We start from the raw sequence: 21,831 nt of genomic DNA, 5'->3' as shown, positions 1-21,831 counted from the left end.
GGCCTTCACTGAATGTTCAGTACTTGATAAGGAAGTTATTTTTCAGTGGGGAAAATAAATGGGGAAGGAAAGCTCAGGGAAGCATTTTCTGTTCTGGAGGGACAGTGGAGGGTAATGGCTGTGACTTCTGGTTATCCTTCTCTGAGTTGTCCTAACCCATACCCTTGTGGTTGGAAAACTGTTAAGAATCCTCAGCTCAGGAGTCAGTCCTGACCCATGTCTGTGTCTTGTGTTCAAAAGAGATAAGATTAAAAACGGAAAAAAAAAAAAAAACAAAAAACAGTGGAGGGTGACATACACTGATTTATTCCTACCTTTTACCAACATTTAAGAAATCTTGGTTTGATAAGCTTTAAACTTCTTAGATTTGAGATGCTGTGATAGACACTGACTAGGGTCCCATAATTGCCCAGGAATTCTGTTTCTGGCTGCACAGCCTTCAGGGTCCTATGGGCAGGCATGGCCTCCCATCTACTATCTCTCTGGATCTCTGTGCACCTGCCTCTCTCTTCTCACATAGCAAGTCCCAACCTTGAGGCCCTTCCCCATGGATTGCTTCTGACTTGTTACTGATAAATCTGGTCTCTTGCTCATCTCCTGCTCTTTTGAATGGTTCCCCTCACTTTCCTCATCTTTCCAATGTGAACTGGAGTGGCAGGAGATGGGCACTTGCAGTGGAGGACTATTGAGGCCTCACCCAGCTCTGATACTCAAGGACATTCAGGGACACTACAAAGGGCAAAGCATATTGCTACCTGCATGTGTGTGGGTGTATGAAATATGTAAAGATGTACTTATCCTCAAGGAATTTGCAAGGTTCATGAAAAATAGTGAGGTAGTCAAACATGGTGGTACACCTGTAATCCCAGGTACTCAGGAGGCAGAGGCAGGAGGATCATGAGTTCCAGGTCAGCCTGGGGAATTTAGCAGCAACTTGTCTCAAAATAATAAGGGCTGGGATGTAGTTCAGTGGTGGAGTAATTGAATTGCCTAGCATGTGTGTAGCCCAGTTTCAATACTCAGTACTGCAGAACAAAACAAAACACAAAAAACACAACTCTGAGATAATTTAATCCAAGGTAAATACTCTGTGAGGCACAGAATTTCCAGAGTTCATCATAGTTTCAAGGAGATGAGAGATTCCTTCTGGAGGCAGAGGGGATTGGTGAAGGAAATAAAGCATATTCCTTAGTTTTTTCCCAGGGCTGGTGGCACAGATGCCCTTGGCCTCCTGCCAAATAATTCTAGTTATCTTGCTTGCTCTTTTTCCTGCAGGCTAGTCATCCCCTATCAGGCATCCTGCTGGGAGGGCAGTTCCAGCTGTGCAGCCCTGGAGTCCCATGAGTTTCTGGGTGCAACTTTTGGAGCTGCTCTCCTTCCAGTCACCTCTCTGACACTGAATTCCATATTTTCCCAGCTGCAGAAGAGGGAGGCAATGGGGTGCTGTGGTTAGTGTGCAGACTAGGCCGTTGAACTGCCTAGGTTTGAGTCCTGGTGTCTCCTCCACTTCCTGCTGTGATTGTGTGCATAGTCTTTCTCTCTGTTTCCTCATCTGTGGAACACAATTGTATAAGTAGCTACATGATACGAATTGTTGGAGGGTTGAGATAATAAACACAACATGTTAAACTTCTACAAACAGTAGGTATTATAATAATTTATCTACAACCTGTCATATGCGTTTTGATTTATTTATTTTTAATTTATTTTTTAAATTTTAGTTGTACATGGACACAATACCTTTATTTTATTTATTTATTTTTATGTGGTTCCGAGGATCAAACCCAGGGTCTTGCATGTGCTAGGTGAGTGCTCTACTGCTGAGCCACAACCCCAGCCCCTTGATTTTTTTAAAATATATATATTTTTAGTTGTTGATGGACCTTTATTTTATTTATTTGTTTATATGTGATGCTGAGAATAGAACCCAATGCCTCATACATGCTAGGTAAGCACTTTACCATTGAGCCCCAGCCCCAGTCCACGTTTTGATTTTTGAGGTTCCTAAAGGGCCTTTTCTTTATCTCTGAAAATCTTTTTTTCCACCCTTTGGGGTCAACAAATACCTAAAATGCAAAAAAAAAAAAAAAAAAAATGGAGGTTGGAGTATAGGTGAGAGCATGGACTTGGGAGCCAGTTAGCCTAGGCTTGGATCCTGGTTCCAGTTAACCTTGTTCAAATGACCCTATTCTCATTTTCCTCATCTGTATAAGTGGGGAGTGCTGTTAGAGTCTGTAAACAAGTCAAAATAACACCTGGCATTTAGCTAGGGGAATGTTAGAGTTGGTAAACAAGTCTGGATGGTGCCTGGCAAAATGCCAGAGGGAGTGGTTTGAGGAGTAACAAAAGCGAGCCATTAAGTGTGGGAGATTCCTGATTGGTTGACTGCTGTATAATTAGATAAGCTGTGTGGAATGTATAAATACTGCTCCTGTCCTGCAATAAATGGCTCCCATTCCTGCTGTATCAATGTACACAAGTTGCTCCTCACCCCCGGGTTATTTTGCCCAGCCAGCCGGACTGCGGCAGAGTGCCTGTCTCAGGGGGTCCTAGGAAGATAGGAAGATTGAATGAGTTAGTGTTTAAAGCACTTAACAAGGCTGCCTGGCATGTAGTAGGTGCTTTACCAGTGCATGCTAAAAATATTTTTCTTTTCCTTTTTCTTTTTGGTACCAGGGATTGAACTCAGGGATGCTTTACCACTGAGTTATATCTCCACATCCTCAGGGCCCCCTTTGTCTCTTATTTTTTGGTACTGGGGATTCAACCCAGTGGTGCTTTACCCCTGAGCTACAGCCCCAGTCCTTTTTATTTTGAATGTCTCGCTGAGTTGCTTAGGACCTTGCTGAGATGCTTAGGGCCTTGCTGAGTTGCTGAGGCTGGCTTTGAACCTGCAATCCTTTTACCTCAGCCTGCAGAATTGCTGGAATTATACCACCTTCCCTGGCTAAAAACTCTTCTAGCTCTCCTGTCAAAATACAGCAAGCAGCACAGATGTGGGTCTTCTTTGACCTCTGTTTGTGTTGAAGGGCAGGAATTCGACTCATTCTCACTGCTTGGCACATGTTTAGTGTTCATTAAAGTGGCTAGATTGAAATAAACCAGGAGGAAGGGATGTGCGCAGGAGAAGGCGGCCCAAACATGCAGATATTTTAAATTACTGATTGGGGCAAAAATGGGCCCTGGCAGTGACCAGAATCCACCAATTTCCAGAATGTATGAAGGGGCCTAGCGTTTGCTTCATATGATTGTAGGGGGAAACATCAACATGAAGCTGTGGACAAAGATCAGAGCAGGGTTATGGAATCAGCAGAGTCAGGGTCCTCATCTGTAAAGTAAGAGTAAAAAGACCAGTATCCTACTGACGTGAAACAGCAACAACTTTCTTTTTCTTCTTTCGTGGTACTGGGGATTGAACACAGAACTTTCCACAAGCTAGGTTAGCACTCTACTACTGAGCTACATCCCGTTTTTTTAATTCAATTTTGAGAGAGTCTCGTTAAGTTTCCCAAACTGGTCTTGCCCAAGTAGCTGGGATTAGAGGTATGTGCCACCACGCCTGGCGCGAGTACCACCGTATGCTGAGCACTTCTAGGCAGAATCGATTCAGGTACCAGGTAAGAACCACAATGTCCACTTTTCAGCCCAGGCTGAGACAGGTTTTGCGACCTGTCGGTGATTCAAAGTACATAAGATGGATGAATGAAGACTCGAACGCAGTTGTGAATCAAACTGTGTACAGATGGAACAAAAACTTGGGATTACCTAGCGGTTCAAAGGATAGGGGCTCATTAAGGACCACATCAAGTGCACCGCCCAACCCTAGCACCAGGCAGCGTGCAAGCCTAAGGCCCCGCCGCCCTTCGTGCTTACGTGCGCTCCGTGACCGCCGCGGCTGACGCGAGGCCGGCGATGGAGAGCGCATGCGCTCTTGTGTTCCAGAGCGCCCCCCCCCCCCCCAAACTGGCTGCAACTGCGGCATAGAACGCATGCGTACACCTGGCGGGCGGAGGGCGTTCCCGAGAAAGTGGAAAGATTTAGTAGAGAAAGCGCGCGGGAACCGGGCGTGGGTTGCGAGCGCGCAGGCGCGGCCGGGGGGGCGGGCTGACTCCGGAATCTCTGCAAGCTCTAGTCGGCGCCGCATCCTTACCTCGCCGCCATGGCTGCCTACAAGCTGGTGCTGATTCGGCACGGTGAGAGCGCCTGGAACCTAGAGAATCGCTTCAGCGGCTGGTACGACGCCGACCTGAGCCCGGCGGGCCACGAGGAGGCGAAGCGCGGCGGGCAGGCTCTGCGAGGTACCGAGCGGGCTTGGTCGTGGGGGGCGGTGTGAAAGGGTCAGGCGCCCGGCCTTGGAGGCACCCCTAGTGTGAGCCCCGGAACAGGGCCGATAGCTTGCGCAGCCTCTCTCCAGCAGTTTAATTTGCAGCTGGGGAAGCGGACACAGCGTGGGGAGTCGACTTGCTCAAGGTCACCCAGTGGAGTGTGAGGGGCCGTGCTGGGAGGAGGACGCGTGGCTGGTTGCTTCGCAGCCCATTGCGCAGTTGGGGACATCGCCTAGATGCAATTTCTCCCCTTTTAGCCTGAGAATTTACACTTCAGGGGTGGCTTTCCTGGAGATGGGGCCGCCTGCGGTCGGTAGGCCATTATAGGGTTCTCCCAGGGCGTGGGGCTCATGGAAAGTGCCTGGTGCCTTCCAATGGGCGGCCTTTTTAAGGAACTGCTGCAGATGGTAGCGAAGCGGCAGGCCACTAGCAGGCTCTTACCTGCAGTCCCCGGAGTGAGACTCGCTACGGGTGCCTAACCTGTTTCAAGACACCGAGAAACCCGCGTGCTTGGGGACTGCTTTGCAGTTAAGTAACCTGCCACAAATACTGAATCCAAAACGCATCCAATTGCAACCGAGTGAGTGAATGAAGGATTTGAGTTGATAGTTTCTAAAGTAGCTCCATAAAAATCCCTTCTTTCCTATCCCTCCTTGTCCCCCTTTTATAGATGGGAAAAGTGAGGATTGGAAAGGTGATTTGTTCAAGGTCGTATCTGCTTATTAGTCCAAGGTCCTTGCCCCATTTCTGGGTGGAGTAACAGGTAGGTGTGAGGAACTGGCGGGCTATTGGCCAAGGACAAAGGCCTAGAAAAGTGGAAGTGGCCCAGAAAATGCTTGCCTATTCTGGCTTGACCCATCTCCGTGATTTTGGAATTCTAATAAGGAATCCCTTTATTGAAGTGCTTTCACTCATGACTAAGGCAGATCCTGCCCTGGTCCCCTCTAATCTCTGGACAAAACTGGTATATGAAAGGGTTATATGCGTGGTTGATGTGGTGCTGATATTTGACCCCAAGTTGCCCTCTCTAGCTTCTTGACCTCCATTGTACATCCTTTTGAAAGGGACAAAGCTTTGGAAGTCTGAGAAATGTAATCCTGTTGGGAGGGCAGATATGAATGCTCTGGGATGGCCTGTTTTAACCTTGGCATCTAGGAGAGGCCCTAAAGGAAAAGTACTAGTAAAGGAGGCCATTTTCTTTGGTTCTCTGGCAGGAAGAACTGTGTAGTTCTGTGGTGTTTTGCTGATGCTTAGCCCAGGACAAAGTCCTTTAAGACCATCAAATGGTTAAACTTGCAATATCTGTAAAATAACAAACCCAATTTCAGTCTTCTTTCTTTCATGGTACTGGGGATTGAACCCACGGATACTCTCCTGAGCTTCACGCACACCCAGCTGTTATTTTTTATTTTATTTAAAATTTTTTCTTGAGACAGGATCTCACTGGTTTGTCCAGGCCAGACTTGAACTCCTGATCCTCCTGCCTCAGTCCCCCTGGGACTGGAATTGCAGTTGTGCCATCATGCTCAGCCCCATTTCAGTTTTAAAATACTGTTAGTATTAAATTTCAGAAAAATCAGATAAAAATTTTTAATGTGTTGTGTGCATTACAAATAATTACATTTTAGAATAAGACCAAAAGCAAAAACTGATTATCATTATGAATAATCTAGTAATATAAAATATCTTAAATACATATATTAAATTCCTTTGTGCTTCAGTTAATAGTAGGAGAAAATGGAGATAGCTAGAGATGGTGGTTAAGAGTTGGTTTCAGCAGGAATCTAGTGAGAACTGTTTCCCCATGCCACGTTAAGGTAGAGAAAGGGAGAGGTACCTTGGGGAGAATGGAGTCCACACTACACCATCCACCCTATCCCTGGTTGTACTCTGATTTAATGGGCAAGCCAAAGGAAAAGGCTTTATGCTTCTGATCCTTTAGCATTCTCTTTAAAGAGTCCTAGCGGGAAGCACTTTTCTCCTCAGGGACTATTCATGTATCCAAAGTGAGATAGATACTCCACTGCAAGTGGAAATAATTGCAATTAAACAGCCTGTAGCTTTTCATCATGGGAGCTGAGGTTTGCACTATAGGTATTCACTTCCTACTGACTCAGCCTTTGTTGGGAGTCATTCTTCCCCTTTAGGTTAGGGAGGAGGTGGCTAAGTAGGTGACAGTAGCCAAGTCTCCTCAGCCTGGTCCTGAGGATCAATGAAGATATCTGTGGTCTTTTCTCTTGGTGATGGTGATGGTGGGTTTCCTGATGGTTCATCTTTCCATTCCCTATTGGCTCTCTTTTTATGGGCTGGGGGGTACGGGAGATTGAACTCTGGGGGCACTCAACTACTGAGCCACATCCCCAGCCCTATTTTGTATTTTATTTAAAGACAGGTCTCACTGAATTGCTTAGTTTCTCACTTTTGCTGAGGCTGGCTTTGAACCCGCGTGCCTCCCGAGCCTCTGGGCTTACAGGCCTATGTCATGGTGCCCATCTGTGCTAAAATTTGAAGAGGACCTTGTAATGTTGTGGAGCACAAGAATGTTTTCCTGATTCCCAAAAGGAAAAAGTTGTCTCCTCATTCAGGTGGGAGGGAAAATATTTGATGAAACAAGACTGATTCATTGTAACTTATTGGCTGGGCCAACATAACTCTTAATTACAACCTGACATACAATAACTAACATGTATGGAGAAATGAGTGATTAATTTATAAAGGAATCAGATAGCTGGGTGCCACTGGTACTATATGACTACTGTAATCCCAGCTATTCAGGAGGCTGAGGCAGAGGAGCCTAGTCTGGGCAATTTAGTGAGATCCTGTCTCAAAAACGGCTGAGGATGGGGCTGGGGATGTGGCTCAAGTGGTAGCGCGCTTGCCTGGCATGTGCGCGGTGCTGGGTTCGATCCTTAGCACCACGTAAAAATAAAAAAAAAGATGTTGTGTCCACCGAAAACTTAATGGTTTCTGCTAATTTTGGGAGAAGACTTAGAGAATAGGTTAGCACTTTTTACTATGGTAAAAAGGAGTGATGGATTAAGGACTTCCACACTTTTCCTGATTCCCAAAAGGAAAAGGTGGTTAAGTAGGTGACAATAGCCAAGTCTGGTCAGCCTTGTCCTGAGGATACAATTTCATGCAACAAACTGAAGTTTTATTTAGCATTTGCTGTGTTCTGATTTTGGGGATTTTAAAATCCCATTTTTCCAAAACTAGAGGTCTAATAAGTATCAGAAATGATATTTCAAACTAATACAAACACCAGCATCCTTAGGAGTTAGGAAAATGGAGACAGCTACAGATAGATGGTGGTTAAGAGTTGGGTTTGGGGGCTGGGAATGTGGCTCAGTGGTAGAGTGCTTGCCTGGCATGCATGAGGCCCTGGGTTCAGTTCCAGCACAGAAAAGAGTTGGGGTTGGGTTCAGAATCCCCTCAGCCTAGGTTTGTTTTTATTTGCAGGGGGTGGTGGTGGTGGTTGTGTAATAAGGGATTGAACCCAGAGGACTTTACCACTACATCCCCAGCCCTTTTAGTTTTTTTTTTTAATATTTATTTTTTAGTTGTAGTTGGACACAATACCTTTATTTTATTTATTTTTATGTGGTGTTGAGGATCAAACCCAGTGCTTCACACATCCTAGGCTAGCACTCTACCACTGCGCTACAACCCCAGCCCCTTTTAGTTTTTATTTTGAGACAGGTCTCATTAAGTTGTTTCAGGCCTCACTAAGTTGCTGAGGTTGGCCTCGAACTTGAGGCCTCTCAAATCACTAGGATTACAGACATGCGCCACCGAGCCCAGCCTGCAGCCTAGGTTTTATTTGTCCAAATAATGGCTGTAATCTTGGATAATTTGCTTATCTCTTCACCTCTATTTCCCTAATCTGGTAAAATGGATTGTAAGGATTGTAACCTCATAGGATTGTTATGAAGACTTAAGTAAAACATAGTGCCATACCAATGGTAAGCCCTCTGGAAATGTAAGCTGTTACTATTTAGGAAGAGATTCTAAGTTGGGTGGTTTTGTTTTTGTTTTTTTTTGGTACCAGGGATTGAACCCAGAGGTCCTTAACCACCAAGCCACATTCCAGTCCTTTCTGTTTTTTGAGATAGGGTCTCACTAAGTTGCTTAGTGCCTTGCTAAGTTGCTGAGGCTGGCTTTGAATTTGTGATCCTCCTGCCTCAGCCTCCTGAGCAGCTGGGATTATGTTATGCATCCCTGTGCCTGGTAGAAATAAATTCTTAAAATGTGTTTACACATGGGCTAAGGATATAGCTCGGTTGCAGGCCCTGGGTTCAATCCCCAGCACAGCCCACTCTCCCCAAGTGTTTAAACACTATTTTGGAAATTAGCATACAAGCACATGCCTCAGGTTAACTTGTCAGTACATCAGGCCTTAGGGTAGATGCATTACTAGGGATCTACTAGGAGATATATACATAAGTCAACAAATTTTGTTGGCGCATGCCTGTGATCCCAGTAGCTCGGGAAGCTGAGGCAGGAGGATCACGGTTTATCCTCAGCAACTCAGCGAGGGCCTAAGAAACTCAGTGAAAACCTCTCTCTAAATAAAATACAAAATAGGGCTTGGGATGTAACTCAGTAGGTAAGTGCCCCGGATTTAGTCCTTGGTACCAAAAAACAAACAAATTTTGTTTTCTCAAAGACATGATATCACATTTACTATGGAAATATACAAAATAAAATATTTGCCAAATAATTTTAACTCGGATACCTGTATAAGAGATTTATGTGTTAAAAAAAATTATGGTTCAGAGTGAACTTGGTTAACTTAGCACTTGGAACTTCTAATTTCCAGATGCTGGCTATGAATTTGACATCTGCTTCACCTCAGTACAGAAAAGAGCAATCCGAACCCTCTGGACAGTGCTGGATGCCATTGACCAGATGTGGCTGCCAGTGGTGAGGACTTGGCGCCTCAATGAACGGCACTATGGGGGTCTGACTGGCCTCAATAAAGCAGAAACTGCTGCCAAGCATGGCGAGGCCCAGGTAAAGATATGGAGGCGCTCCTATGATGTCCCACCGCCTCCAATGGAGCCTGATCACCCCTTCTACAGCAATATCAGTAAGGTATGGGCAAACCTGTTTGATCACTTCACCTAGAACCAGAGGTTAGAATCGGCCTCGTTATCGTTATTATTTTTAAATTTTTATTAGTAGCTTCCTGGTCCCATTGAGCTTATAATTTATGATAAAATAGTTAATGGAGTCTTTCCTGTACCAATGAATGACTGCTGGTTACAATATGAATTTAGTATTTATTTCAGAAGAATTTTTATCTCCATATTTGTACCTCTACTATCATTTTATAAAACCCATTCTTAAGCTTCCTAAATCAATTACAAGTTAAAATGAACTAGGAAAAATCTTATTGCATAACTTTTCTAAGTTATATTTCTTTTGTATTGAGTAGTGGGGGAGGGAATGGCAGGATAATGATCCTTTTTCCTAAGCTGGCAGCTATGTGCTGAACCTTGGTGAGAGAACTTCATCCATCCCTTAACTCCTTAGGAGATGAGGAATGGCAGAATTATTGTACATTCCGAAAGCCATTTATTGAATGCTACTGGTAATAATTGGTAAACAAGTTTTGTTGTTGTATAGGATCGTAGGTATGCAGACCTTACTGAAGATCAGCTGCCTTCCTGTGAGAGTCTGAAGGACACCATTGCCAGAGCTCTGCCCTTCTGGAATGAAGAAATAGTCCCCCAGATAAAGGAGGGGAAACGGGTTCTGATTGCTGCCCATGGCAACAGCCTTAGGGGCATTGTCAAGCATCTGGAGGGTATGTGCATTTTTTAGATGGGCCCTCAGGGATGGATAAAGCAGAACTTCCCGAATTAGGGACATAATTTAGTATAAAGGAGACCCTTGGGAAAGGGCCAACATACTGATAGTCTTAGACAATTTACGTTGACTTATAGTGGTATAAGTTAGTATAAGACACCCGTTTCTCAAAATTTGTTTGCAGAGCAGTAGCAGCTGAACTCCTGACAACTTGTTATACATGCAGAACCTCAGGTCCTATTCTAGACCTGGTTCAGAAAAATATTTATGATAGTTTGAGATGCCCATCTCTAGACGAGGATGTAAACTATTGATAAAATGTTCTTTAGTTTCAGCCTGGCTCAATTTCACATATAAATCTCCATCTTACATTGTTTAGCTTCTGAGGATCTAGAAGCCCAGAGTGCCAAATTTTCACAGAAGGATGGACTATATAGGATGTTTGGGATGTGGATAGTCATGCTTCACTGTAGGTTTAGATCTTACTAGGTAGGGATATATCTGCAGTATGCACCTTTCTGTAGTTTGTTGGTAGCCCACCCCAGAATCTTGTGTACATTCTCACACTTTTTTCCTTTTCCTTGCTTTTCAGTTTAGTGGCTTGAGAAATTAGTCCTAGAGGCCACTCCTTATGGAGTCAATCTACTATTATAAATATCTAATTACTATTACAAAGATCAGATTAATCAATTAATCATTAATTCCTACCAAAGTCTTTTCTCACCTGGGGGATGAAGAGTAAACCTAGAGGGGTGATGTGGATTCACACCTTGTGTGGCTGATCAGGATGGCTCTTTTCAGGTCTCTCTGAAGAGGCCATCATGGAGCTGAATCTGCCAACTGGTATTCCCATTGTCTACGAATTGGACAAGAACTTGAAGCCCATCAAGCCCATGCAGTTCCTGGGGGATGAAGAGACCGTTCGTAAAGCAATGGAAGCCGTGGCTGCACAGGGCAAGGCAAAGAAATAAAGGCAAGATCGCAGACCACTGTACCAAGGAAGACCCTGACCATCCATTCCTTTGCACCTCTCTCCTGCATCACCATACTGACCACATCTGTGGGCATCTTAAGTTGTAGCTGCAGATGGGGACCAGTAGCTCCCACTTTAATTTTAGCATTTTGTCTCCTGCACCCACTCCCTTTGTAGATTGTAATCAGAATAGAAACTCTGGGGCACAGGTTCTCAATCTAAGCCCAGGGAAGGCTCCTCATATCCAGAAGAGTTGAGGTTGTAGTTGTTGGTTTTTTTCTTGAGAAGGGTAGGGAGGAATTGTGCCAAGGCATGACCAATGAGAAGAAGCCAGAGAGCCTGTTTGTGTTTCTAAGAGCCAGTTCTGTACTCTTCTGTATTCAGGTCACTGGGAAGATGGGTAGCAGGGGGCTCTAGTCATTCCAGTGGAATACAAAAGTAACCTGCATGGTGAATTAAGAAAGACAACTCCCTGACCCCAGAGGAGCTGGCTCCAGAATGTTGGGATCAACCCTAACTTTTGTTACATTTACTTTCACTAAAGAAAAAGTATATATATAAATAAATACTAAAAAAAAAAAAACCTTCTGGTTTTTTTCTAGTGGTGGTTAATCCCACATGTGGTCACCAGAAACTAAGCCATTCCTCACACCAATATGGGATAAGCTCCTTGGCCTATAAGGTGCAGGAGTGTATCTTGCTATGTATCTTAGAGAATCTCTCCTCTGCCTTGTTTTGTGGCAGTGAAATGCCTCTTGATCATGTCCAAGTGTGTCTTTTACTGTGTCTGATTTCTGAGTCTTATTCCAGTTGCTTGGCCCTGCCACAAAGGCCCAGTACTCATTTAGCATAACTGTAATAAAATCTTTTTTCCAGATCAGTATAATAAAGGAGTGATGTGCAATATTTTCCTGTGTGATGTTATACCTCTTTTCTGAGGGATCTTAGCATCCAGCAAAGCTTTGTATGATTAGGAGTTTTAGAACAATCATTACATGCTAATAGTATTTGAGTTTCTAGAAGTCTCCAGACCCTACACTAATAAGTCATGACTAAACCTGCCTTATGACAAGAAAATAATGGAACACCTCTACCAGCTACAAGATAGTGCTTCTCATTTTGAACACATAAGAATCCCTTGTGGAACTTAAAAACACCTGGTCTTGTTATCACTCAATGGTCCCTTCCTAACATTGGGCACAGCTGCTCAGTTGACTATGAGAATACCTGCAAAATTTTTATTGAATACTTGTTATGTGTAAAGTACTAGGTCCTGGGGATGCAGATAAAAAAGAATAGTGTCCTAAAAGGAGCTCATCTACTATGAGGCACATAGCTTTGTACAATATTATATGCTTACAGCTGAGAAAATTAACTTGTTTTGTATTAGATCAGGGAATTCTATTAACTAGTTGATCCAAATGCTCTTTGGAAACAGTGACACATAAACAAAAAAATTGGCACCAGTTGGCCTCCACTTCTACACCCTGCAAAATTATATCATGAAAATATTTGCTACTCTTGTGAAATCTATATACTATAGCTAGAAATTGAGATGTGGGAAATAATTATAGAGGGGTACAGTTTACTCAGAGTGCAAACAAACTTTGTTCATTTGCAGTTATCTTTAGTACTGACAGGAAAGACAAATATATCCTGATTTTAAATAAAGCATTAGATGGTAGCCCAGGTTAGGCTACACTGTTTGGGTAAAGAAAAATGGCCATCTAGGGAGGTTATAGCTTAGTTGGTGGAGTGCTTACCTTGAATGGATAAGACCTTGGGTTCAATCCCTAGTGTCCCCCCCCCCCCCCCCAAAGGCCATCTAATCACTACCTTATTCTGTGTGGTTTTTTTTTTTTTTTTTTTTTTGGTTGGAAGGTTGTATTTCATTGTATTGCTCAGGCTAGGCTCAAATTTATGATCCTCCCACCTCTGCCTCCTGAATAGCTTTGTGTGTGTGTATACATACACACATACACATACATACACAAACGCACAGATGGTACATATATATGTGTGTGTATATATATATATATTTTTGGTGCCAGGGATGAACTTGGGGGCACTCAACAACTGAGCCACATCCCAAGCCCTTTTTTGTATTTTATTTAGAGACGGGGTCTCACTGAGTTGCTTAGCACCTTGCTTTTTGCTGAGGCTGGCTCTGAACTCATGATCCTCCTGCCTCAACCTCCTGAGCTGCTGGAATCACAGGTGTGCACACCACTGCACCTGGCTTGTGCATATTCTTAGACCCAGCATTCTACTTCCAGGAATCAGTAGTGCATGGGCATGCACAAGTATAAATGTTACACAAGTTTTCTTCTTTTTTTTTTTTAATAGTAGACAACGAATTTTTTTTACAAAAGAAAATTTTTTTTTTGTGGTGCTGAGGATTGAACCCAGAGCCTCATACATGCCAGGTAAGCACTACCACTGAGCAACAACCCCAGTTCCTACAAGTTTTCTTTGTAGCACTGTCTGTAATACACTGAAGTTAAAGTATTTATTAACAAACAATCTACAAAGTGTTTTAACATAAGGCCTGGTACTTAGTACTTGATAGAAGGCAATTGGATATGTATAATAAAAATGATGTATAATAATACTATTAGCAGGTACTGAACACTTCTATGTGTTTCTTCCTCAGTAATCCTATGAGACACTACTACTCAGATGAGAAAACAGATAAAAACAACTTGCTTAATATCAATGTCAATATGCTGATGTTTATTTTTGTTCTGGTGCTAGAATTGGAACCCAGGGCCTTGCACATGCTAGGGAAGTAGATCAGTGGTAGAGTGTGTGCTTGGCATACACAAAAGCCTGGGCTCCATCCCCACCACTGCCCAAAATAACAAAATCAGCCAAGCAAACAAGAAAACTGCATGTGGACCTACAGTTATCTCAAGAAATTTTTCTTTAATTTTTTTTAGTTGTAGGTGAACACAATATTTTATTCATTTATTTTTTTTAATGTGCTGATGATTGAACCCAGTGCCTCCAACATGCTAGCCAAGCACTCTTCCACTGAGCCACAACCCCAGCCTCCCGCCAACAAAATTTTCAATAAAACCAAAAAAACTCCCTAATCTGTTGAAGATTAGTAACTAGAGGGCATAAAGTTAGGTGGGCTGTCTCCAAAGCTCACCCTCCATCACTGTCAGCACACACTGGAGTCATGGGCTTTTGAGCAACATCTCCAAGAAGAACCATCTCATGTTCATCTTTCTTTCCAATGTCCTCTGCAGCCTCTTCATGCTTAACTTATCTCTCTCCCTCATCTTCAAACTAATGCCATCATTTCTGCTTCTACACTTTGCTAGGGCTTCTCTCTGCCTAGAGAACTTCATATACCAAGCTCTTTAATTCCTTTTGATCTCATGTCACACAAATCCTTCCCTGGCTACCTTGCATGATAATGCTTTGTCCTTCTTTTTAAGCAACATTTTCTGGAATACCCACTGTATAAGTATGTTTACCAAACCACTCACATGCTACCTGATCACTACATACATTCTATAATGTACCTAACTGAGAGGTGTATAAAGTGCTTGACCCAGTGTTAGGCACCTAGAAAGCAGAAGCATATAAAACAACACAAAAAATACAAGAGATCAACAATCAGGCTTTTGTTTAGAGCAAGCAAGCAGTTGACACGTCAGTTAATGGGTGCTGAGGCAAACAAACCCCTAATCTAATAACTGAAACTGTTTAGATACCTTCACCTGTTTAGATACCTTCACAACAGAAACCATAAAATTTTTTTAATAAAAATGTTTTCTTTGTCACAGCAAAAAATATATACTTAAAAGGCCTATCAGGTTATCTCCAAAGTTACAGTTTGTTGATATCCCCCAAAGAGAAGCTTTATCCTCAAGAATCCAATTTACTAAAAGGTTCACAAAAATAATGTTCCACCTATATAAATTACTGGCAGATTTTTCTAGAGGTGGTCACTGGCTGACCCCAGGTATCTGAATAAAGACCATGGCATCTTGAAGTTATTTTCATCACATACTCTTAGAAATAGCTTACCCCCTCCATGGGGTAAAATGTAGCATCTTAGGTCTGCAAAAATTCAGGCTGAACTCTAGCCACTTTCCGGAATTCTTTAGTGTGGGTCTTAGGACACTGCATCTCACACCAACTGATGGGAACCATCTGGACACCTAGAGGGGAAAAAGCCAGTGTTAGAGCTGGGGCCCCAGATATTTTCCTGAGATACCTCTTTTGTTTGAGAATGAAATGTTAGGCTTGGCATTTACTTGCCAAGTATGTGCAGAGTACTTGCCTAGTATGTGCAAGAGCCTGGGTTCATACCCAGCACTAGGATAGGGGTGGGTTATCAGTGGTTACCTAGGGAACCATACCTCTTACAGAAGAAAAAACTTTGTTCCACTGACTTACAAAGTTAATTTCCTATTTGCTTAGATTTAGGCATATCATTCTTTTTTTTTTTTTCTTTTTGCAGGGGATGAGGCACTGGGGATTGAACTCAGGATGCTTAACCACTGAGTCACATCCCCAGCCCTTTTTTATATTTTATTTAGAGACAGGGCTTCACCAAGTTGCTTAGGGCTTTGCTAAGTTGCTGAGGCTGGCCCTGAACTTGAGATCCTCCTGCCTCAGCCTCCCAAGATGCTGGGATTACAGGCATGCACCACAACACCTGGCTGGGAGTATCATTCTTGCAAGTACCTCACACTAAGCACTAACTGATTATGCCATTGAAACTCCAACTTAGGAAACTTAGGAAGAATCATTTTAATCTCAGTAGTAAGCACAGTCCTGTGTTAAGGATGGGACATGTTTCTCACTGCAAATAACTTAAGAGTATATTTACTAAAATGGCTATAATATCACTATATATATATTTAAATCCTGGGGATCAGACCCAGGGCCTTGTACATTGTAAGTAATAGCTCTACCACTGAGCTGTACCCCCAGCCCTAGGTGATATAATCTATGGGACCACCATAGTATATATTGTCCACTGTTGACCAAAATGTCATTTTGCATCACATGATGGTATTTACACCCATATTGCTTCTAAGATAATGAAAAAACAAGGAAAATGCTGGGAATGGTGGCCCATGCCTGTAATTCCAGAGGCTTGGGAGGCTGAGACAGGAGGATCTCAAGTTCAAAGCCAGCCTCAGCAATGGTGAGGCGCTAGGCCACTCAGTGAGACCCTGTCTCTAAAAAAAAAAAAAAAAAAAATACAAAATAGGGCTGGGGATGTGATTCAGTGGCTGAGTGCCCTTGGGTTCAATCCCTGGTACCAAAAACAAAAACAAACCAACCAAGGAAAATCAGAAAAAACAATGGATTAATCCCAAACCACAGCTCCCAGGGTAGCGTAAGGATATGGAAACATGGATCAATTCACCTGATTCACTGTGGGCCACCACCACTCCCAGCTCATTTTCGGCAGTGGTCAGCAAGTAGTTGGACTGTGCATCACCTAAAGAGATCTAGTCACATAATACTGGTGAAGGAAAATGAGGAGTTAGTTTTAAGTCTTTCCCCTGGAGTCACTTTAATTGTTCCTCTATTTTCATTTCTTCTTTTGACAAAAGACATGTCAACTGGAAATAAAGGATACCACTTTGGCCAAAACAATGTCACCTGGGCGGAAACTCTTATAAATTTCAACCTGTAAAGAAAGAATAGGAATGTTATGTGAAAGGTCTAGATCAGGTTTACCTGAAATTTCATCCTTCTGGTAGAGCTAGTTTACTTTCTAATTCCAGAATGTAGAAGTCATCAGCACTTGTCGGTCAATTCCTTTCATTGCTCCTATAGCATCATAATATGAATGGAAGAATTTGAATTCAATAACATGACCAGGACTCTGACTTAAACAAAAAGCACTATAGTTGGCTCTGAAAGGGCCCAAAATAAGTCTGAGGGAAGAGCAATGAATAAATAACCAACTTTAAATGCAAAGAATAAACTAGACATGCTGATATCAATTGAAGGAATAAAACTCTTAAAGTAGTGGAAAAGGATAGCAAGATAGATTTCACACATCATAGCACAGAATATATTAAACTTCCATGAACTTCACATTCCTCTGACTTAGAAATTCATTGGAATAATAATTAAAAAAAAAAAAAATCAAGTTCCCTAAAGCCATGGGGGGAAAATACCCAAACCAACCAACAACCTTGTCTTTTTCAGTTGCTCGGACATCTTCCTTTCTATAAAAAAAGAATTGACAGAAAGATTAATTGTAAGAATCGTCTGTGGGGACCCAGCTGCCACCCACAGACATGGGGTAGAAGGTAGCCTTAGCCCACATGGAGAGGACAAAACATTTTCCCATTCTTGGACCACAGAGAAGGTCAATACTGATACCTCTGGCTTGGGAAAAGCAGATCAGATTCAGCAGGAAGGTAAAGGAACTCTGCTGTCTCAGGAGAACTTAAACTGTCCTAGACCATATTAAATCCTGATTGTGGAAAGATCCTCACAAGTTACATTATCTGGTTTGCAAGAATTTTTCATCCTTTCCGAAAAAAATCCACAAGAGAACAATCCCATTATTTCACCCACAGTCTTAAAACTTTTGGGTTTAATCTATACTAAATTCAAGGAAAAAAAAGGTGCTTTCTAAAATGCTTTTGTTTTGTTTGGTCTGAATCATCCTGATACTCCTAATCTTTAGCTTCACACATTTTTTTTTTTTTTTTTGGCTATAATTTAAAACCCTCTCTTATTAATATTTTCCTCATAGAATATTTCTTTTGGGGGGTACTATTGGCACAAAGAAAAGAAAAATGAGTAGGAACTGTAATTGTTCCTAAATATTCCAATTTTATTCCAGGTACTGGGGCATGTGAAGACAAGGGTACCTCTTACCTGATAGTTCCTCGAAAGGAGTTCTTAAGTGGTGTGGACCCCACATATAGGATGTGCACTTTGGCAAAGCGTGAATTGATGCTAGAGACCTGTGCAATAGAACAAGGATCAGCATCAGAGGATTAGCAGATATCACTTTAAGGACATAGCAATAAATTAATAATTACCAGGATTTTAGTACAAGCAACCTTACTAAGTAGAATTTAAAATAAGTTAACTCCTATTTATCACTACCTAAGTGACATCTGTGTAATAAGAGCCACAGAGGCCATATGATAGGGTTACTCAGAAATCAAGTGAGATAATAGGGTGCAGATTTTAAAAGTCCACAAGTCTAATTTAAAACAGCGCATAGAAGCAAATCTAGACCTTTAACAGATCTTATAAGAGGCTTATATAGTGAATAGAATTTAAATCTATGTTTTATCTGCTGCCTAATAATTGCCTCTGTAGTTATTTTCAGAGTAACACATATACTTTCTTCTGGAATAATTTATAGAGAAACCAAAAGCTACAAGTGAACTTGGCAGAGGGTGGGGATGGGTAGAGGTAACTTATGTGTTACAGTTACAGATTAGTACATTAATCAGTACCTTCTCTCAAAAACCCTAAAAGTCAAGGCTGGGATTGTGGCTCAGTGGTAGAGTGCTTGCCTAGCATGAGTGTGGCACTGGGTTTGATCCTTAGCACCACAAATAAACAAGTAAAAATGAAGGTCCATCAACAACTAAAGAAAATCCCTAAAGGTCTTTAAACAGGAATGCTAGAGAAGAGTCTTTTGCTTCTGTGCAGACAGTCTTGGTTTCACATTTTAAAAACAGATCTCATTATCACCTGTTGGTATGCCTCACTTCTCAGACAGAGATAGAAACTACATGCTCAGAAACCAGCTCAGTGAAGGAACTATGGATGCCTGAATTTGGCTGCCTTGATCAATATCCTAGAATTTCTAGTCCAGTAGTATAGTCTAGTCAAACTTTCTGTGATGATAAAAATGTCATGTGCTGGCCCATAAGGCACAAGTGACTGCTGGGCTTGATTTCACTGCTTGAAATGTGGCCAGTGAGATTGAGAAAGTGAATTTTTTGGGGGGAGAGGTACCGGGGATTAAATTCAGGGGCACTAGGTCCCTGAGCCACATCCCCAGCCCTATTTTTGTATTTTATTCAAAGACAGGGTCTCAGTTGCTAAGTGCCTCGCTTTTATAGAGGCTGCCTTTGAACTTGCGATTCTCCTGTCTCAGCCTCCCAAGCCACTGGGATTACGGGTGTGTCTCACCGTGCTGGCTTGACAAAGTGAATTTTTAACACTTGTTAATTTCAATAGCCACAAGTGGCTAGTGGTTACCATACTGAAAATGCAGTTCTAGAATTATTCTGAGTTCGGTATTGGATGGGTATCCTAAGCAGTAGGTTAGGACCAACTTACCTTACAGGTTACAATAGTTCCCACATCTGGAAGTAATTGGGACTCTGTTTCTCTCATCACAGACACCACAGGAAGCTACAGAGAGAACAATAAAGGTATTTGTGGTTTATTTATTTATTTTTTTAAAAATATTTATTATTTATTTATTTTTTTAGTTTCGGCGGACACAACATCTTTGTTTGTATGTGGTGCTGAGGACCGAACCTAGGCCGCACGCATGCCAGGCGAGCGCGCTACTGCTTGAGCCACATCCCCAGCCCGGTATTTGTGGTTTATAACAGAAAAATACCTTGGAATTTATAAACATTCCAGATGAGTTCTAATAAATTTTATAAAATTCTCTTGGAATTTCCTGGTATACAACCCTATTGCCTGTAATCATGCATAATTTGACTCATTGTTATAACAAGTGTTATAATAATGCCTCTGTTTCTTTTAATTATTAATTGCATAGCACAGAATTTCCAAATAAATGTTATATGACGGCCATACTGTTTTCTTATATTTTATATAATTATGTCTAGAGTTTTCTCTTTAAGCATGATATTGGCTATTGGTGTAAAACATATTTTCAGCTTCATCTTTTATCAATCTCTCCCCTGACCACTATACTAAGACTCTCTAAACCTCTTTTAATTTTCCCAACTTACAAACTGCTTCTCACTTCAGTAGAATCTCTGTTTAACCTGTTCTTTCAGCTAGAACTACATTTTCTTCACCCACTCAACTCTAATTTAATCCTCTAATCCTTTAGGTGATTCAACTTAAATGTCCCATTCACTGACCAAGAGTAGGTTCTCTGGTTACATGTTCTCATGGTGCTGTACAATATTCTTTCAAAGCAATTATCACAATTGTTAATGAGACACTCATTTGAACATTTATTTGTTTGAATTGCGTCTGGGCCCTCCACAGAAAAAGCTAAGTGTATTTGGCTTATTACTACATCTTCAGAGGTTAGCACTATGACTAACACATGAAAATGCTTGAGTGTTGTATGAAAGGAGAGGTTAGCCCTCTCCTTGACAAAAATGAAAGAGGCCCTCAGGCCTGACAACACGCATAGAGTCTACTTCCAGCATCTAACCATTGTTTTTTAGCAGCACAATTCACAATAGCCAAATTATGGCATATATACACAATGAAGTTTATTCAGCCATAGAGAAGAATAAAATTATGTCGTTTGAAGGAATATGGATGAAACTTGAGTACATTATGCTAACAGAAATAAGCCAAAGTTAGAAGAAGGGCCATATGTTTTCTCTCATAAGGGGGTAATGGTAGCTGGGCTCAGTGGTTCACACCTGTAATCCCAGTGACTTGGGAGACTGAGGCAGGAGGACCTCAAGTTCAAAGTTAGCCTGAGCGACTTAGTGAGACCCTGTCTCAAAATAAAAAAGGGCTGGGAATGTGGCTCAGGGGTTAAGTGTCCCTGGGTTCAATTCCTGGTGCCAAAAAACCAAAACAAAACAAAAAAACAAACACCCCGCCCCCCCCCCCCCAAAAAAAAAACCGAGTGCTGAAATGCTCAGGGGAAGGAATAGTTTGTTGTAAATTTTTAACAAAACAAGCCCCTACAAACCCTTTCCTCAACCAGTGAGTCTAGGGGGTTTCTTTGAGAAAATGACACTAGAGAGGCTTTTGAAAGATGTAAGAAATACACAAGCTAAGAAGAAGAGGAGTGTGTTCCAGAAAAATGGCAGGTATACAAAATTTCTGTGGCAGTAAGGCGCTTAGCGTGTTAGCGATAATGAAATAAGCCAGTAAGACTAGATTGCAGTGAGTGAGGAGGAAATAGTGGGGGTATAAGGAGGAAAAGTAGGCAACATTCTGATGGGATTCAGCTCACTGCTGGGCTGGGCTACTCTCAGTTTGCATCTGTCCTCGCTCCAGCCTCGTCCCAGAGTGTCGGCAGCCCAACGAGGCGAGATAAACCAAACTGGTAAGTGCACAGCAGTGGCCATCACAGACGGCAAACCCCGAGAGGCTGAATCGTTTTACTGGTGAGGCACCAAAGACGCGTCCGCGGCGCCGGTGTCTAAAAATCAGAACTCAAAAGCAGCCTAAGAGAGACAGGAAAAGGGAAGCCGCCTCCTTTACCGCGCCGTTCTCGCTGCTCTTCGTCAGGCAGCCCGCAAGCGAAGAAAAGATGTAGCCGTGCCGGGTATAGGTGCCGCTGCCAGGGCTGCCCTCCTCCAAATTGCACAGACGTTCGCCTGCAGAAAAAACGCTGCATCAGCCTTGGGCTCCCAGAAGCAGGAAGCAGTTCAGGATTCCTGACTTTGTCACTATCCATGGCTCTGTACGGGCGGCCCTCACTTACCAGGGATGCAATATCTCACGGGTGGCGCCATGACTGCCACTGTCGTAAAGCCCGGATGTAAACGGAGCCGATTCCTCATTGGTCACACACCGGCGCAGTTC

At 42.5% G+C, this 21,831-nt stretch overlaps 2 protein-coding genes and 1 pseudogene across 2 annotated transcripts; 2 read left to right on the top strand and 1 right to left on the bottom strand.

The window, feature by feature from the left end:
• Positions 1 to 4,054: 4,054 nt before the first annotated feature.
• On the top strand, positions 4,055 to 12,015 carry Pgam1 (phosphoglycerate mutase 1). The gene is made up of 4 exons (XM_027930070.2): positions 4,055 to 4,298; positions 9,145 to 9,419; positions 9,954 to 10,134; positions 10,938 to 12,015. Exons 1-4 carry the CDS (start codon positions 4,160 to 4,162, stop codon positions 11,105 to 11,107), a joined length of 765 nt encoding a protein of 254 aa, XP_027785871.1. The 5' UTR covers positions 4,055 to 4,159; the 3' UTR covers positions 11,108 to 12,015.
• A 2,849-nt stretch (positions 12,016 to 14,864) lies between these two features.
• Exosc1 (exosome component 1) lies at positions 14,865 to 21,779 on the bottom strand. The gene is made up of 8 exons (XM_027930327.1): positions 21,731 to 21,779; positions 21,508 to 21,623; positions 19,408 to 19,482; positions 17,980 to 18,068; positions 17,285 to 17,318; positions 16,721 to 16,771; positions 16,505 to 16,589; positions 14,865 to 15,284 (listed from the first exon to the last, which is right to left on the bottom strand). The coding sequence occupies exons 1-8, from the start codon at positions 21,759 to 21,761 to the stop codon at positions 15,178 to 15,180; spliced, it is 588 nt and encodes a 195-aa protein (XP_027786128.1). The 5' UTR covers positions 21,762 to 21,779; the 3' UTR covers positions 14,865 to 15,177.
• Positions 20,398 to 20,505, top strand: LOC114088725 (U6atac minor spliceosomal RNA; annotated as a pseudogene).
• Positions 21,780 to 21,831: the final 52 nt, after the last annotated feature.

This window comes from Marmota flaviventris, chromosome 4, assembly GCF_047511675.1.
Source record: "Marmota flaviventris isolate mMarFla1 chromosome 4, mMarFla1.hap1, whole genome shotgun sequence".
NCBI lineage: Eukaryota > Metazoa > Chordata > Mammalia > Rodentia > Sciuridae > Marmota > Marmota flaviventris.
Note: the sequence above shows the minus strand (reverse complement) of the source record. Positions and strands in the feature narration are given on the sequence as shown.

Bases quoted from the DNA above. Each gene is read 5' to 3' on its own strand.
- Exosc1 (XM_027930327.1), bottom strand. From the start codon at position 21,761: ATGGCGCCACCCGTGAGATATTGCATCCCTG. The intron at 18,069-19,407 runs GTAAGTTGGTCC...TCTATTGCACAG, and splicing joins GAACTATTGTAACCTGTAAG to GTCTCTAGCATCAATTCACG. The intron at 15,285-16,504 runs GTGAATTGATCC...TTTCCCCTCTAG, and splicing joins GGTGGCCCACAGTGAATCAG to GTGTCCAGATGGTTCCCATC.
- Pgam1 (XM_027930070.2), top strand. From the start codon at position 4,160: ATGGCTGCCTACAAGCTGGTGCTGATTCGGCACGGTGAGAGCGCCTGG. The intron at 4,299-9,144 runs GTACCGAGCGGG...TCTAATTTCCAG, and splicing joins CGGCGGGCAGGCTCTGCGAG to ATGCTGGCTATGAATTTGAC. The intron at 10,135-10,937 runs GTATGTGCATTT...GGCTCTTTTCAG, and splicing joins CATTGTCAAGCATCTGGAGG to GTCTCTCTGAAGAGGCCATC.